The sequence below is a fragment of the Bos mutus genome, chromosome 13 (genome assembly GCF_027580195.1).
Source record: "Bos mutus isolate GX-2022 chromosome 13, NWIPB_WYAK_1.1, whole genome shotgun sequence".
Taxonomy (NCBI): domain Eukaryota; kingdom Metazoa; phylum Chordata; class Mammalia; order Artiodactyla; family Bovidae; genus Bos; species Bos mutus.
Window position 1 is genome coordinate 41073739 of NC_091629.1, and position 18901 is coordinate 41092639.

At 43.0% G+C, this 18901-nt stretch overlaps 1 protein-coding gene across 5 annotated transcripts in view; it reads right to left on the minus strand.

Moving 5' to 3' along the window:
- CDH26 (cadherin 26) overlaps window positions 1–10078 on the minus strand; it is a 49585-nt gene extending 39507 nt beyond the window's left edge. For 3 of the 5 annotated variants that reach the window (XM_070381468.1, XM_070381467.1, XM_070381466.1), the window contains exons 1-2: window positions 9897–10077; window positions 969–1025 (exon numbers count right to left, since the gene is read on the minus strand). In XM_070381468.1, coding sequence (XP_070237569.1) covers window positions 969–1025; window positions 9897–9950 — 111 coding nt within the window. In that variant the 5' untranslated portion in view covers window positions 9951–10077. Of the gene's footprint in view, window positions 1–968; window positions 1026–9896 lie in introns of all 5 variants that reach the window. The other 2 variants (XM_070381469.1, XM_070381470.1) reach the window with 2 other exon arrangements.
- Window positions 10079–18901: the final 8823 nt, after the last annotated feature.

Below are 18901 nucleotides of genomic sequence, written 5' to 3' on the forward strand. Positions count from 1 at the left end.
GGTTTCTCAGAAGGCAGGTAAGGTGGTCTGGTAGTCCCATCTCTTTCAGAATTTTCCATAGTTTGTTGTGATCCACACAGTCAAAGGCTTTAGTGTAGTCAGTGAAGCAGAACTAGATGTCTTTCTGGAATTCTCTTGCTTTTTGTATGATCCAACAGGTGTTGGCAATTTGATCTCTGGTTCCTCTGCCTTTTCTAAATCCATCTTGAACATCTGGAAGGTCTCGGTTCACGTACTATTGAAGTCTGGCTTGAAGGATTTTGAGCATTACTTTGCCAGCATATGAAGTGAGTGCAATTGTGCGGTAGTTTGAACACTCTTTGGCATTGCCCTTCTTTAGGATTGGAATGAAAACCGACTTTTTCCAGTTTTACTGTTAGCATATAGTTATTATTTTGGTTGGCCAAAAAGTTCGCTCAGGTCTATAAGATGTTAATGGAAAAACCTGAACGAACTTTTGGACCAACCCAATATAAGTATAGCTGGTATCTAGCCACATTCATTTTTATTCAGAAGATGTGATCCTAAAAAATTACTGAATTAGACAGTGAGTTGATCACAGGAACTACAGGAAGGAAATCATCACAAGGTGGATGATGATGTGGCGAAACCTCGAAGTGGTGGCGGCGACAGTGTCTCCTGCACTGGCCTGCAGCCACACGCTGGAAGACGGCAAGACTGCCTCCTCTAGCTCCCCAAAGTGGAAAAGAGTGTGGACAACCCTCTGGGCCAGGACCGTATACTCAACTTCTGACTTTCACAGACTGCTCCTCTTTTAATTAGACATAAAGGCGTCCTCTGCAAGTCTCCACAGTCCTTCAAGATTCTAAAAGCCCACATCTAGTTACTAATCTATTTTGTGGCAACTGAATACTGACAGGGCACTAAAAAACTCAAAATTGCAAGGCAGCCTCTAAGTAAAGTACAATCTCACTTGGTTTATTGAAAAACCGAATTTCAAACCCTACCTTTGTTTGATTAGTAAGATCATCGTTTTCTTGTCGGGTACTGTTGACAGTGCTGACCTTAAAAATAAAAATGACATTAATTAGCAGGGAGTGTACTTAGCAGAACCAGGTAGGCCCTGCCCGAAGTCAATCTTCTAGAATTAGAGCAAAGAAAAAGAGGAACTGCATTCGGTTTTGATAACTAATTTCTTGCTCTTGACATCTCAATTCAAAATTGCCATTTCCCTTCTGTGACTGTAAAAGAGGTAACCAGAAAATTCTGATCTAGTGTTACCAATGGTAGGGACATTTAAAGCCCTACCTGTTACTGTTATGTGAGCATAACTTAATAAGTGGGAAGTCAAACTGTCTGTTCAGGGTGAGCCAAGTGTATTTATATGGGCACAAGTAAAATGGCACCAAATGTTAATTGGTAGTGGGACTTTTTTTAGGTTTTTTATTTCTCCCTTATTTGTAGACTTATCCCTTATTTTTAGACTTTATCATAAGATAATAAAACTAAGGAATTTGGTACCTTACAGTTACATAATGATTTGCATCGATAATTATGATATGCTATGCTAAGTTGCGTCAGTGGTGTCCAACTCTTTGTTACCCTATAGAATGTAGTCCACCAGGCTCCTCTGTCCATGGATTCTCTGGGCAAGAATACTGGAGTGAGTTGCCATGCCCTCCTCCAGGGGATCTTCCCAACCCAGAGGTCGAACCCCTGTCTCTTATGTCTCCCATGTTGACAGGCAGGTTCCTTCCCATCTGGGAAGCCTTGATAATTATTTATCATTTTTTTAACAACACTCCCCCTCTGGAAAAATCTCCACACGTGAACAGTAAGAGTGTGGAACTTGAAAGAGACAAGTTATGCAATGCATGTCAAACCAACACAAAACACGTGCGCCTGTATGTCTGTGTATATGTGTGCATGTGTGTGTGTGTGTGTACACTGACACTCATATTTCTACCTCATTCATTTTCACTACCATATAACTTTTAACTATATGAAAGAAGACAATTTGTCATTCTTCTAGTGATGGCCACTTAGGTTACTTCCAGTTGTTTGTTATCACACACACGTGGTGATGCTGTATACAGAATATACATGTAGAAAATTTCTCTGGAGGACAGTTTTCAGTTTGTTTCACCGGGGTCCCTGACCTTATCAGAGACTCCACAAGGCCAAACACGTTTATAATAATCAAAGACACTGCTTGTCTATTTCTCTGTGTGACATTTGCACTGATGGTAACAAATATTGGTGATAAAAATGCTGGTGCCTTAGGACCATTGGAGACCCATGACACAAACTCCTCTGATAGTCTCGCATGCTTCCTCACCACGTAGAGGTAGGAAAGAGGAAAGGAGGGAGGAAGAAGGGGAGGTGGAAGGGAAGGAAGGAGAGAAGGAGGAAGGAGAAATGAAGGAAGAGGGAAAAGGGCCAGTCTCATTTAAGAATGATATGATTGATAAATTCACCTCGTTGTTGAAATGAGGTGAATTTCAACTATTAATTATACCCCATGCCACTCCTGTGTGTGTATCCTTTAGACACTCTGTGTGTCTAGATGGAGGTATGAACCCAGCGCTGCCCATCAGTGTAGAAGATTTGTCTCAGAGAAAAGCACGTGTGTGATTGTCAGAGTTGACAGCTAAATAGGCCACATTTTTTTTTTTTTAATGAAGCAGCATTTTCCCCGAAAGAATGACTGATCAACCATGGCTGTTCAGGAATGATTACTTGATCGACACGTCTTTGATAATGAACAAAGTCAGCCCATCACTTCAAGAAAAACAATGGGACGGTGTCATGTTGCCGATGATAAATTTTAAGCTTTCAAGCAAAAAATTAGAACTTTGGAAAACTTGAGCTTGACAGCTTCCCAACACATAAAGATTTTTCTGCTGATATTGGTGGACAGATTAATGAATGTGACTTTTTGATTTTTTAGAATGAAATATGTCAACATGTGGAAGAACTGCATAGCTCAGTGAGCAAAGAGTTTCTTACTGATTAAGATATCACAGTCCAAAATCACACACAGGTGAGAGTTATTCAAAATTCAAGAGACTCCAATGGTTTTAATCAAACAGAGTAACAAAAGTCATTAGTATGCTTTCAGGCTCCGCATGGCAAGTGACTGTTAAAAATGGACTACTTGTCAAATTCTGGCATGACATCAAAAGAGTACCCACAGTTCCAGGCTATAAAAATATTCCTCCCTTTCCATATACATACCTATGTGAGGCAAGAATTGCTTCATATACTTGAAGCAAACAGCATTTACAACAGACTGAGTTCAGAATCAGAGAGGGGAGTCCAGGTGTCTGCTTTTAAGCCAGACAGCCAAGAGATTTGCAAAAATATGAAATTGTGCCATTCTTCACACTAAATGAAAATGTGGAAAATACATTAATTTTTCACAGATGCTTGATTTATATTAGTTTGTAATGGATTTATCATTATCTCTTTACAAATTTGTGTTTTTGCTGTATAGCAAAGTGATTCAGTTATATATGTATCTTCATATACTTTTTCATATTCTTTTCCATTATGGTTTATTAGGATGTTGAATATAGTTCCCTATGCTAGACAGTAAGTCTTTGTTTATCTGTTAATATTTTATATATAGTAGCTTCTATCTGCTAATTCCAAACTCCTTTTTAAAAATTTATTTTTATTAAAAATTTTTTGAAATATAATTGATTTACAATGTATCAGTTTCAGGTGTACAGTAAAATGACTTAGTCATACATATACATACATATATATACATATTCTTTTTTACATTCTCTTCCCTTATAGATTATTATAAGATATTGAATATTTTCCCTGTGCTATGCAGTAGGTCCTTGTTAGTGTCTATTTTAATCAGTATCTTTAATGAATTGAGAAGTACATTTAAAATTTCCCAGTCTTGGAAATTCCCTGGTGGTCCAGTGATTAGGACTCTGTGCTTCTACTGCAGGAGGCCTGGGTTTGATCCCTGGTCAGGGAACTAGAATCCCACAAGCTGAATAATGTAGCCAAAAAAAAAAAATTCAGTCTTAATTTCTAATATGGAGAGCACCACATAAACAACAACTCTTTGGGTTCTGCCTAAAGTTTACAAGTGGAAAGGCATCCTGAGAGTAAGAGGCTTGATAACTGCTACTCTAGGATTTATGAGGCTTCCCAGGTTGTAAAGAACCTGCCTGCCAATGCAGAAGACATAAGAGATGCAGGTTTGATCCCTGGATCAGGAAGATCCCCTGGAGGAGGGCATGGCAACCCACTCCAGTATTCTTGCCTGGAGAGTCCCACGGGCAGAGGAGCCTGGCGGGCTACAGCCCATAGGGTCAAAAGGAGTCGGACACAACTGAAGTGACTTAGCACAGCATAGCACGGTAGCACTCTAGGATTTATACCTAAAATCTCCTGGGGACAGGGTGAGCCATCACCAGCCCACCTAGATCCTGCCAAACATCCTTCATTGTGGTCGTGTCCCTGCCCCAACCTGTAACAATCTATCCTTAGCCAAGAGCTTGTCACAGCATAAAGGACTGTGTATTAGATAACAGTGTCATAGAGCATGAAGAAATATCCTTCAGATCTTCACTTCTGTGGTTGGCCACCCTCCTGGTGGGTGGGGGATGTTATTGCATCATCTGGTTCTGTTAACGTCAAATGTAACCATAATATTTGTTTCCTGCCACAGACTCTATTTCTGTCTTTTTTCCTAAAGGCAAAGTTTTTTTTTTTTTTAACTCCTTCTATTCCAAAATATCAAATATTGATTTATTCAGAGAACTGTGTCTTGATTCATGTAGCTAATTTTAAATGAAGGGCCTAACCAGGTGTGTGAGGCTTCCCTGGTGGCTCAGATGGTAAATAATCTGTCTGCAGAGTGGGAGACCTGGGCTCATTCCCTATGTCAGGAAGATCCCCTGGAGAAGGGATTGGCTACCCATTCCAGTATTCTTGCCTCTGTCAATGGACAGAGGAGCCTGGCCGGCTACAATCCATGAGATCACAAAGACTCGGACACGACTGAGCAACTAACACAACCAGGTGTGTAGTTTTAACGAGGAGAAAATTGCAATCCTGGGACAGCATGAAAAATTCATCCCATTTCTAAAACACGTGTATTTCCAGGCGACCCAGGCCATGAACAAAGAATACCTAAAGGTTTTGTCTCCTCTCTGGCCTCAGTTTCCCCTTCTGTGAGCAAGGGTGTGAGGCAAGGTACCTTTAAGGCCCTTTCAACCAGAAAGCTCTAGGCTCATTTTCCTAGGATGACACATAAGGGCACAGCCGACAGTCACATAGGAGTGGCTGGAGAGCTGGAAAAGAGGCCTGAGATAGTGTGTTTCTTCACCCAGAGATGCCTCAAATTTCACATCCTGGATGTACAAGTGTATTACTTCTCCTCTGGTGCACAGCTTAGAATTAACTTGCATCATCTCGTCTGCGTGAGGCAGAGAGACTTGAAAACGGTTACATTTGCCGAAATGATCTTTTAAGTATGCTTATCGTATTTCCCATCCTTGACAATTTTAGGCTGTTTGTCCAAAGAGGATGAGAGTCATTTCCTAGGCAGGTTGATAAGAAGTCTAGGGATCCCCAAGGAGAGAGGGGTCTGGAATTCTCAAGGAGGAAGAAAGGACAAACTTTTCCTTCTCTACATTCCTTAGGATTATATAACAATAATATATCCTGCCTGAGGACGGTCTCTGGATTAAACCTTCTGGCTAATCCTGTTATCTTAAAATGTAAATTATGGGAGTAGACCTGGTCTTTACAAGGACTATATAACAATAATGTGTCCTGCCTGAAGATAGTCTCTGGATTAAAATTTCTGGCTAATTCGGTTATCTTAAAATGTAGATTATGGGAGTAGGTCTGGTGAGGTCTTTATAACCTCTAGACATTCTTTGGATTCATTGGAGTGTATATAACTTCACTGCTAACACTAGCAAGGGGGTACTCTTTCTGCCCCCTTCTGATGCCTATGTCAGAAGCTTTCTCTATCTCCTTTATACTTTAATAAAACTTTATTACACAAAAGCTCTGAGCGATCAAGCCTCATCTCTGGCCCTGGATTGAATTCTTCTCTGGGGGCCAAGAATCCCGGTGTCTTCGTGTGATTCAACAGCAACCTTTCAGAGGATGCCATTCAAATGATTTCCATAATGCTTCCTATAATTCAGTGGGGGAGAAAAATGTTCTCAAAGCGTGTCTCTGGCTGCAGTGTCCACCTGACTATTTCATGGGAGTGTGGCAGGTGGGCAGTCATTGCAAGATCCAACCTACCTATCACTTGAAAGGTGCTGCTGGACTTGAGGGAATGTCACCGGCATTGTGCTGGCCTGGCTGAGTAGCCCTAGTTACCTCAGGGAAGAAGCTATCTGAGTAAATAAAGGCTTTGTGTTTATACAAGATCCTAAATACTAAGAAGGCAATATGTAAATAATTGTTTCCTGCCAATATTTCACTTTTGATAGCAAATTTGAATTCAAGAACAACTTTTTTACTGAGGTATAATTGACATACACCGTTATATTTCTTCGGAGAAGGCAATGGCACCCCACTCCAGTACTCTTGCCTGGCAAATCCCATGGATGGAGGAGCCTGGAAGGCTGCAGTCCATGGGGTCCCTAAGAGTCGGACACGACTGAGCGACTTCACTTTGACTTTTCACTTTCCTGCATTGGAGAAGGAAATGGCAACCCACTCCAGTGTTCTTGCCTGGAGAATCCCAGGGACGGGGGAGCCTGGTGGGCTGTCGTCTATGGGGTCACACAGAGTCGGACACGACTGAAGTGACTTAGTAGTAGTAGTAGTAGTAGTAGTAGTTATATTTCTTTCATGAGAACAGTACAATGATTCAATCCATATTTGTATGTATTTCAAAATGATCATCACATTGAAAAGTAGTGAAAGTGTTAGTCACTCAGTCATGTCTGACTCTTTGAGACCCCATGGACTGTATCCCACCAGACTCTGTCTGTGGGATTCTCCAGGCAAGAATACTGGAGTGGGTGGCCATTCCCTTCTCCTGGGGATCTTCCTCACCCAGGGATCAAACCCAGGTCTGCTCTTTTGCAGGCAGATTCTTTACCATCTGAGCCACATCACAATAAGTCTACTTAATATCTGTCACCATTTATAGTAACAGGTTTTTTTTCTTGTGATGAGAACTTTTATCATCTACTCTGTTAGTGAATTTTATACATGCGTATGGTCTTATGAACTAGAGCCGCCATGCTGTACACTTAAGCTGCTTTAAGCCACCAGTCTGTCCTTTGTTATGGCAGCCCTTGGAGATGAGCATGCGGTCCAAACACAGTCTCTGCATACAGAACCTTGGCTGATCCTTTACGAGTGCAGATTCAGCACGGGGCAGCAGAAAACAGGGTTCCCAGGATTCTTAGGACAGAGCCTGGCCACTCAGTCTCTGCTGAGGGCTCAGCATCACCTCTGACCACACAATTCCTCATGTCCTGCAATCCACTGACTCTTGTTCTTGAATGAGGGGTTTGAGTGAATTAATTGGGCAGATCATACATGCTAACATACTTTTTAACAATAACTCGACTCAGAATTTCCCAGATCAAATAGCAACAGCAACCCACCAACCATAACAGACATTGCTGACTAACTTCATTCTCAAACCCTCCCTCCTCTCAGGTCCTAGAAGCTGCCCCAGCCCAAAGCCGAGGGTGTGCAAGCTCTCAGGGTGGGAAATGGCAAAGAGGGGGATAGGACCCTGCTTCTGCGGCTTGTCGTGGGATTTGGAACAAAGACCCGCAGCAGAGTCGCAACTTGTTCTTTGCTTCATGTCAGGATGACAACGTGAGGGTGGAGATTTGGGGAGAACACTGCTGTAGACATCTCAGCTCTTCAGCAGAATGGGTACCAGTTTTAAATCTGGAGGTCAAGGGAGGGGTAGTGGGTGCCTTATTTGCATATCATCAATGGTTAAAAGTCAGTGTAGGTGGGAGAAGGTAGGGGCCGAAAGGAATAGGTTACTTATAGCCAATTCAGCAAAAAATTGGGCACCTCTTGGACACAAAGGTCTTCTCCAGTTGAGGGTCCAGAGTGCAGATTGCTCAAAACCACAGAACACTTGTGTATTCCATTATCTCCCTTGGCCTTGATCTCCGGAATCTGTATATAGTTGTTTCCACCAAACACTGAATTGCTACCAGTCCAGGCCTGCTGCCCACTGCCCACCCCACCCACCACACCCTCAGTCATGAATTAACCTGCCTGGGCTCTATGCTAACACGCAGAAATGAGGAAAAGACAGCTCTGTTTTCTAATGAGTCCAGTTAGGGGTAAGAGCAGGAATAAGAGAAAGATGGGAACAAGGTTTGATTTGTGACATATTTAAATCCAGGCTAATGTGGGCTAATGAAACAGAATTCTACTAGAAGTGGTCAGAAAGAGAAAAACAAATATCATATATTATACATGTATGTGGAATCTAGAAAAATGGTACAGATGAACCTATTTGCAAAGCAGAGATAGAGACAGAGACAGAGAGAACAAATGTATGGACACCAAGGGGAGAAGTGTGAGGTGGGATGAATTGGGAGACTGGGGTTGACATCCACACACTACCATGTATAAAATAGATAATTAATGAGAACCTACTGTGTAGCACAGAGAACTCTACTCAGTGCTCAGTGGTGACCTGAACAGGAATGAAATGCCCCCCAAAATGTATACATTTAGCTCTTTCTCTTTGCCATACAGCAGAATGTAACAACATTGTAAAGCAACTATACTCCAATTAAAACTTTTTTTAAAGTAGCCAAGAAAAATTTCTGAATATTAAGCAAAGGGTGGCGAACAGGGATCAAATTTCAGAAGCAGAGTTGTCCAGACGACTAGGGACTTTCTGTTTCCTCTTCTGTTTACCGTAATACCCAGCGCTTGTGAAAGCTCCTGGCCCAGAGCGAGTGTCCCACCAACAGTAGCAGCCCAGGCACCGAGTGAAGAGAACAACCATCCCATCAGGGTGCGGAAACCAGCAAGAAAAGATCCTCTGCACTTCCTCACTGACTCCCACAACCACCAGGTCAAGTAAGTGCCTGCGGTAGCTCCATTTTCAGGTGGAGGCAATGAGGCTTAACGAGATGAAGGTAGAGCCGTGAAAACCCAGATGCCCAGGCCGCAGTCCCCAGATCAGCTCTGCTGAATCCAGGGGTGAGTGGCCTCTGGGCACTGGGACTCTCGCAGCATTGAGAAGAGTCAAGCTTAACCAAGGTGAGGACCGAGGCCAGGCGACAGCCCAGGTGCCAAGCCGGGTTACAATGCAGTGCAGACCCACCATCTTGACCCCCACCCACTGTTTATAAGGGAGAACCCAGGAGCAGTGCCAGAGCCCCACAGCTCTCCCTCTTTTTCTGCTGAAAGGGCTAAGCGGCAGTGCCCCCACAGGCAGGTGCAGCCTAAACTCTGTCCACGGTAAGTACAAGCAGCAAGCCCAGATGTTTCCATCTTGATTCTACTGTTTGTTTCCGGGTTGAGCCATGACAACTGGTGGGGGGCGGGGGGTGGGGAGGCAGGGGGATTTAGCCCTCCCACCCCCATGGGTTTGCTCAAACCCTCTTAGACATACACAATTGAGATTTTTTCAGTCTTATGTAAAATGAAAAGAAATGTCCTTAGGAAACGCGTTGGTACAAATCTAAACGTGTGTATCCTACATAAACCGGTCTTAGCCTGTTCCCACTACTCTGCTAAACCCCTCCTTGGTGTTAATTCTGGAACCCCTCTTCTTTCCCTAAAGAAAGTACTAAAGCTCCCACCCCCTGCCCCCAGCTGCAGGACATCACACTCAGCCCCGTTCCCCCATCCTCGAATAGGCAGAGCCAGCTGGAGCTGTGCGGTCAGCTCCGGGCCCCTGGCAGGTAAATCCCACGTTCTGGGTACCAGTCCCTGCTCACCAGCATCAGCAGCGAGAGAAGCAGCAGCAGCTCGGGGTGAACCCTGGAGCACATGCTGCCTGGTGCGCACCCGCAGCCTGCGGGCGATGCAAGTCCTCCCGGCTTGGGCCCTTCTCTCCCAGCAGGCTCTCTTCTCCAATCACTGTCTGGTCACCTTGTCACAGACACTCTCTCAACTCTTCCCCTCCCTGCTCCCAGCATTCTTGTATTTATCAGGGGTGGGGTTGCGGCCTGAGCCTTAGCCTTTGGCCTTATTAACCACAGGCAGAATTCTCAGGAAGGGAGTGGGGGAAATAAAACTGCCCCAGCAACACACACAACATCCTCTCGGGAATCTGACCCCAGGAGACCAGGGCTTAGTCAGAGCAGGGTGAAGCCAGTGTCTATGGGGAAGTAGGGGTTTGGTTTCTTTGTTTTTGTTTCCAAAATTAGTGGAATGCCTACTGATCTCTCTTCCTTGTAGCAGAGTATTTTAATGCTCATTTCCTTATAGGCTCTATTGCTTGAAATCAAAGAATTGGAAAAGGACTCCAAAAAAGGATAACTTTATTAAGGGAGGGGGAAAAAAAAAGAAAAAGTATAATTTTACTTTCCAAAGCATTAACCATCTTTATCCCAATCATGTCTTGAGGCTCTGGGGTTTATAGACTTCACCAAAATCTCCTTTACATTTAGATGAACCTGGCTTTTTGATTCTGAGATGAAAGAAAGAGGCAGGAGGGATGGGAGAGAGGCTCCCTGTGGGATGGTCTCTGTACCAACCTGGGGTCTTCACATTAGGATTCCGAGAAAAAGACAAGTTGAGGTTCTAACATACCAATACTTCAGGCTGCAATGACCAAGTGGAAAACAAGATCTGACACTCATTAGTCCTCATTACCTTAACGTATTACCTGTGATCACATCACCTTGTTGAAAATACTCAACAGTTCTTCAAGAGGTGAAATAAAAGATAATCTTTATCTTGTCATAATGTATTTTCATGGCTCTGTGACAGGTTGCTGCACTTTTTAATTTGAATTGTTTATAATCTGAATCCAAGTTGTTTGTTACTAAAAGGAGTAACTAATGTAATTTTAAAACCTTTCTATATTTCCTGTACATAAGGTGGGGAGGAGGGTGGGAGGAGTGTAATACCTATGGCCAATTCATACTGATGTATGGCAAAACCCATCACAATATTGTAATTATTCATCCTCCAATTAAAATAAATAAATTTTTAAAAAAGAAGCAGAATAATAATTATCAAATTTACAACTTTGAATGAATAAACCTTGCATTTACTTTCAAGATGGATATTTTTATTCCATGTAAATCTATTGGCCACCTGATGCGAAGGGCTGACTCATTTGAAAAGACCCTGATGCTGGGAAAGATTGAGGGCAGGAGGAGAAGGGAATGACAGAGGATGACATGGTTGGATGGCATTACCAACTCAATGGACATGAGTTTGGGTAAACTCTGGGAGTTGGTGATGGACAGGGAGGCCTGGCGTGCTGCGGTTCATGGGGTTGCAAAGAGTTGGACACGACTGAGTGACTGAACTGAACTGAAGTCTATTGAAAAACTTGTTAGAGTCATGAATTCAGAACTTATAGATCAGGTAAGTAAGCTAAGCCATGTGGAATGTTTGTGAGAGATGCATGTTGTACACCCCTAATACTGGGGCTGATAATGTTGATCAAGAAAGACAGTGTGTAAAGCAATTTCCTTCCAATTAAAAAAAACTTTTAAAAAGGTAGAAATCAACACAACCTTGTAAAGCAATTTTCCTCCAATTGAAAGATAAAAATTAAAAAGAAAAAATAAACTGTGTTGGCCTGCAGAGATCCAGAGAGGGGCCAGGGAATGTAAGCAAAGGGTTCCACTTTTATATTTGCTTTAAGTTGTAAAAAATTGGTATTTTAATATATTAAAAACAGCCAAATTTTCAGCACTCTCCAACATTTAAAAGTGAACAAGAAGCCAGTTTTCCATAAGACAGTCCTTCTCATGCTGTGTAACTCACTTAGCTGGTGACTCTAGGCTTCACCTGCCTCACTTCTTAAGTGAGTCATAGCTCCAAGATGTCGTTTCTCTTTCTGTTCTGCGTATCCACGATTCCAAAGAAGACGTCGGTGATCCTGTGTTCTTAGAAGTGCAGTAATACCTTATGGCCACAAGATGGCAGCTCCAGGCTCAATGAAAGCCTAAACGAACGAAAGCGAAAGTGAAAGGAAAGGAAAGTGAAGTTGCTCAGTCGTGTCCGACTCTTTGAGACCCCATGGACTGTAGCCTACCAGGCTCCTCTGTCCATGGGATTTTCCAGGCAATAGTACTGGAGTGGATTGCCATTTCCTTCTCCAGCGGATCTTCCCGACCCAGGGATGGAACCCAGGTCTCCCGCATTGTAGACAGAGGCTTTTGTCGTCTGAGCCACCAGGGAAGTCCGAAGAAAGTGGTAGTGAGATCAAAGTCACTTGATTAAAAGGAAGGTCAGGATGAGAATTAATTTCCTACATTCTGCATTCTACTCTACATTCTCACCTTAGGCATCGAGGGGAGCCCAACCCACTTCAAGTTCTCAGTATAAGTTTTTTAATAATATAAATGCATCCTGACTGCTTCTAAGCAAGGATTAATTTTGTCTTGAATTATCTTTGTCCTTCAGGTTCCTGAAAATGCCAGGCACAGGTATGTAGTGAGTTGCATTTTCAGAGTTGTCAGTCAAGACAACCGAATCAGGTTCATTTTCCGTCTTTTCAGGTAAAGTGTGTTGTCTGGGAGGTTTCTACTTGTCTAGAAAGTAATGAGTAGAGCCCTTCACTGAAAGTAAAGAAGTAGTCAATTCATGACATTCTAAAGAGACACCAAGAGTCAGGACCAGACCCCTCTGGGGTCCCCTGAATGGCAGAACCGACCCTGTCACCCCCAGCCTGCACCACAGCCCAGTCTCTTGGTCCAGCCCCGCCCACCAGTCAGGAGTCAGCGGCGGAGTCAGCTGGCCTCCTTGGGCCTCAACTGCACTGAGGGCTGATCCCACCCTCCCTGCTGCAGACACATGAGATGCTTTCTTTCCACCTCAGAAAGTGCAGGGGGGTGTGAGGAGGGATGGGGGTCTGGGGTAGAGCGGAGTGGAGGGATGGAGGGGTGGGAGGGTGTGGATTTCTCCAGTGAATGTGACGGGAGCTTCCTGAGAATCACTGGTCTCATAGGAGGGTCCCCACCGCCCCAACTCCGACTTCTGCTTGGTCAGTGGCCCTGTGCCCAGCTGAGATGAGGGCCTTGTGGTGGATAGCAGGACTCAGAGAAGGATAACAAAAAGTGCCCATCCCTTCCTCCATCTGGCACGGTGAGGAGACAGTTTCTCCTGTGGGTCAAGTCTACATGGAAGACAGGAAATGATCCATTACCAGTTTTCTTCCTGCCTCCCCAGAGGGATGCTGCTGCGGGCAGGCAGAGGACAGCCCCCAGGCAGGGAGACATTTAGATGCCCTCTCTACAGAGGGGAGCCAACCTCAGTGACCACCTGAACAGAGAAGAGGGAGGGAGGGGAGGTGTCTGAGGGGGACCACCCCAGCCACACCCTCCTGTGTTGGCGGGAGCTGGAGAGAAGAGGGGATAGTCCATTTCTTCACAGTGATGCAAAAAGCTTAACTTCTGAGAACAGCCTCCAAGGAACAAAACAGCCCAAGGAAGAGCTTAGAGAAATAAGGAGGTGGTTCACACAAGCCCAGCCCTGCCTTGAGGAATGATCCCCTTTCAACAACATGTAAAACAGCGACTACATGGAGGCTCTGGAGAGAGACCAGAGACACAGAAACTGGAGGTAGCCAGGCTCCTAGAAGAGGACGGACGGGCCGAGGATGAACAGACAGGACCTGCGCCCTGGGTACTAAGCTTGTGGGTGTTTCCGGCACGGTTCTTTCAACTTTTCCGTATGTTCAAGATTTGTTTATAATACAGTGTTGGGAGGAAAATCATTAAGTGATTTTGACTCCAGCAGTAACAAATCCAAGTTATTATTGTGCCATCTCACCCCAACATCAATGTTGTGCATCTACTTGTAGCCCAGTGTCTAACATGAGTATGAGCCAACACACCTAACGTTTGTTAGATTTCACATCGGAATAAAATAATCCATCATTTGTATTTCTGGATCTATTTTCAGTGACTCAAGTCACTCAGGTTGATCAGAAGTGGTTCCTTATGTTTCAGTATTCCAAGTCCTCCCTCAAGAACTGGTTGGAAATTTTCCTTTGAAAGGTTTTAATTTCTTATCTCTATTTGTTCAACTAATCGTTGTAGATGAGCAATAGGGGAGGGAAATGCTGCCAAATACAACAGATTGGAGTGTTTTTCACTTTTTGCAAGTATCGTCTAATACTAATAATATTGATAGTGGAGTTACCAAGCTCTTTCTTGAGTTGTTTACGTATGTGGATTTTTCTGTGCTTTTTGGGGGAAGAAGAGGGGAGATAAAAAGAAAGACTTGAGGCTGTTTATTTTGTCTTCCCACATCAAAATCATCCTCTTGAGGTAAAAATGTATGCTTCTTTTAAAATTAGAATATATTTCAATTAAATTTGGTGGATCTTTCATTTAATTATTGTGAGTGTGTGTTAGTCACTTGTTATATCCGACTCTTTGTGATCCCATGAACTGCAGCCCGCCAGGCTCCTCTGTCCATGGGATTCTCCAGGCAAGAATACTGGAGTTTTGCCATTCCTTTCTCCAGGGGATCTTCCCCACCCAGGGATCAAACCCAGGTCTTCTGCATTGCAGGCAGATTCTTTACCATCTGAGCCAGCAGGGAAGCCCTCATTTCTTTATTGCAGAAGACCTATTAGCAAAACGCATTTCATTGCACTATTGAGAAAATTGGAACAACACAGGAAAAAAGTCAAGTCTTCCTTTCTTTCCCTTTACATTAAGATGAACGTCTCTAGAGAGATTAGAGGAAAAATTTGGTGACCCTTCCAAAGGCAGTGATGACCCTTCCAGACCTGTCTGGAGTATTGAATGAACTGTGTGAAAAAAAAAAAAAAAAATCAGCTGAAGGCAGGGTGAGTTCTCCACACCTGAAGTTTAAAATCAAAAGAGTGTGGATGTAAAAAACATACTCAAGGTGGACATGTTCTGAAAAACCTCCACTCCTTCATATTCACCTGTGGCCTAGATCATCAGAGCCATAAAGTATTCAGATTTGTGCCCTACCATCTGAGCCAGCAGGGCAGCCCTCATTTCCTTATTGCAGAAGACCTATTAGCAAAAAGTATTTCATTGCAGTATTGAGAAAATTGGACCAACACAGGAAAAAAGCCAAGTCTTCCTTTCTTTCCCTTTTTATTGAAGTATTTTTTATTGAAGTATAATTGATGTGCAATACACATAAGTTACAGATGATTCACAGTTTCTAAAGATTTTATTCCATTTATAGTTATTGTAAAATACTGGCTATATTCCCTAAATGCTTTCCCAGATAACACTAGTGGTAAAGAATCCTGACAATGCAGGAGACATAAGAGACTTGGGCTCCATCCCTGGGTCGGGAAGATGGCCTGGAAAAAGTAATGGCACCCCATTCCAGTATTCTTGCCTGGAAAATTCCATGGGCAGAAGATCCTGGCAGGCTACAGTCCATATGCTGTACATATATCCTTGTAGCTTATTTGATACATAACAATTTGTACCTCTCAATCCTCCACCCCTATACTGCCCCTTTCCCCACTGGTAAGCACTGGATTGCTCTCTGTATCTGTGAGTCTGCTTCTTGTTTTCACTGTTATAGTCACTAGTCACTATGTTAGAGTCCACATATAACTGAAATCATACAGTATTTCTCTTTCTCTGTCTGACTTATTTCACTTAGCACAATGCCCTTCAGGTCCATCCATGTGGTTGCAAACAGCAAAATTTCCTTCTTTTTTAATGACTGATGAGTGACCTATTCTTGAGGTAAAGAGCCAGCTAGGTGCCTTTAAACCCTCGAGAAAGCAGAGTGAGGCAAAAAAGCAGAAGACTTTGTGGCCAGAGCACAAGAGGGGACTGGTCCGGCAGGTGGAATGCTGTGAGAGCAGCCAGTTCAACCTCGTAGACTTAAAGTGCTACAGAGGTGGACTTCTCAGACGTTAACCTCCAGAGATCTTAAAATGCAGCCTCTGGTTCTGGAGGTCAACGTTTACCTTTACCCTCATCGGGAAGGAAAGATCATGTTTCCCCTGCCCTTCTGGTGTGTTGGCTGACAGCCCCTGTAATAAAAGACAGATTAACAAGAGAAAAACCAACAAAACTGTAGTAAGCTGTGTGTCCCCTGTACACGTGGGAGAGACTCAGGAAAAGTGAGGAACTCCCAAAAAAGACTGAACTGCCAGAAATAACATCTCCAGCCAAAGAGGAGAAAGGACGTTTGGGTTTGGGGGAGCGAGTGACAGGAGGTTGTCAGGAAAAGCACAGAAAATGAGAGTATAGTTGTTGGCAGATTTAACTCCTGCCTTAATATGATCAGAGTTGATAAGATGAATAGGAATGTCTGAAATTTCTAGATTTAGTTCATCCTCCTCTTCCAGGTACAGACAGGAGGACACCCTTACAAATGGAGATTTCCCTTACAAATCTAAATGTCTTTTACTAAAAGGTAACTTCTCAGTTTTCAGAGCCTCTCCAGTATCTGCTGTTTCTTAAAAATAACCAGCCTAGAAAACAATCCCCACACCAATGAGGCATATTTTGGAATGGCAGATTCTGCCCTCCTTCACCCTCTTACATTTTTTTTTTTTTTTTGACTGGGCCTGACAGCTACATTGACAAGAGACAGGTCAGCAGAAGAAAAGCACACCAATTTATTTAATATTAATACATGACACACGAGACTTCATAAAGAATGAAGACCCAGAGAAATGGCAACACTTCCTTGCTCTCATATTAGGTTGAACAAAGTGGAAAAGTGATGAAACTGGGGGGAGATGAGATGATGAGTATCGTTTGAATAAATAAAGTTTGTGAAGAATTCTCTCGGCCTCAACTTCTCATCTCTGATGATAAATATGTTGCTTTCCTCCTGATATGGGGAACACATCTTACAGGAATTTCATCTCCTGCCTTTAAAGAAAAGAAGGAAGAAAGAGTGTTTTTCTCATATTTGCTGTCTTTCAAATGCCTTTAACTCAAAATCGTCCCTACGCCAGGGCGATTTTGGCATATGTGGTGTGTTATGAACTCCTTCAGATTCAGTGGGTCTGAAGTGGGGCTCAGAATATGAGGAACAGGCATAGAATAGTGCTAGCTGAATGGAATCAAACGTTAAATATGCATCGTTAGTTTTCTCTAAAATATCCTACAAGCCAGGACAATGATATATATGACTATCCCATTTTTAAAATTCCAAATGTATTTTCCAGAATTATCTCAGTTAATCTCTTAAACATCAAGTTGCTGAGGACAGAGATGTATGAATTGGATCCTTTGAGTCTCTATGAAGATTTTTATAAAACGAATGATTTATGTTCCTTCATTGAGCATTGTTCTATAAAGTGTTTTATGATGTCAAAGTAATGATGCAAGGAGGCTTTTGGACTGAGGTGGTTTTTACTCTTTCCTTGCCTACCAAATGAAACTAAACCCTAAGTGGAGAATTTCCTGTAAATGCCTCAAGAGTAAGAAAAACAACCCAATCACAAACAGCCAGTCAGGGTTTCCCAAATGGTACAACCACTTAAGCCACAGCCAATCAAACGGTTTCCTTGTTTTGCATCTTCTCCTTGCCTTCAGGTCCTATCTGGGAAGTGCTCCTAACCTCTAAGCCTTTGGTACTGCCCAATACAAATTGATTTTTGCTCAAATGAGTTCTCAAATATTTCCAGAGAAAAAGCTTAAAATTTTTTTGTTTCTGAAATCGAACACTCCTCCTCCCTCCCCATGTCTTCTGGATCACAATAAAAATCTTTCATTTGACCAGAAAGCATCACAGAATCAATTCAATGCTGCCTGAAAAGGATTAGTCGCCACCTTGTGGATAAGAAAATCACCACATCCAAAAATAATCTGCCATTTTATGTACAAACTAATGATGTGAAACCTCCAGCATGGTTCAAACTATCAAACAGTTATTTGTAAACCCCCTGTTAAAAATGAGACAGCAGACCCCAAATGAGTCGCTTATGCCAAGCCCCACTTCACCCAACTGAGACTTACCGTTTCAGCTCTTCTGAAAAAGAACCGTAAGCCAGTCCATCAGGAATAGCCTAGTCAGGCAAGTCATCTGCCTGGTTGCCCCTTGCCATCCTGGCCCCTAAAGGAAGGTGACCTTGCCACAACTAATCTTCTCTTTGCTGGTATAACTTTCTTGTCCGGTCCCTTCTGCTTGTAAAGGTTCCATTTTGTGCAGCCCCTCCCAGACAGCTCCTTTCTGTCTGCTAGGCTGGATGCTGTCAATCCATTAATCACAGGATAAAGCCAACAGGATTTAAATTTACTCAGTGAACTTGTTTTTTAACACCCCCAAAATTATTCTTTTTAAACCGCTACTGTCTGGCAGACCCAAAAGAGGGCACCTCATTGTCACAGTGGATTTAGAAAGAGGACCAAAAAGGTTTTCAGAATGGTTACAGCAGTAGCTGCTCACAATTGCTATTTCCTAACCTGGGGACCCCCTCGAAAGACACACGGCTCATTTCTGGACATGTACATTAAAATGCAATTTACTTCTAACATATTAATTTTATTGAATTTCCATCTGTGTCCCTAACCACCCTTGGGGATAATAAGAGGGACTCAGGAAAGGTGCAGCCAGGAATCTTCCTCACATGTGTCTAGTCCTGTTGTCATGTCTGCTGCTCAGAATTAAGAAAGTAATTGGGACAGAATTTCCCCCTCAGCAGATTTTGAACTAATCATGGAGAACGAAGACAAACTCTGAAATAGAACTGCATAAAAAGTAAATCAAAACCATACCAGAAAAATCCACATAGTGTTTTCCCGATGTTCAATTGATCTCAAGGAAGGAAAAAGCCCAGATTCACAAAAGC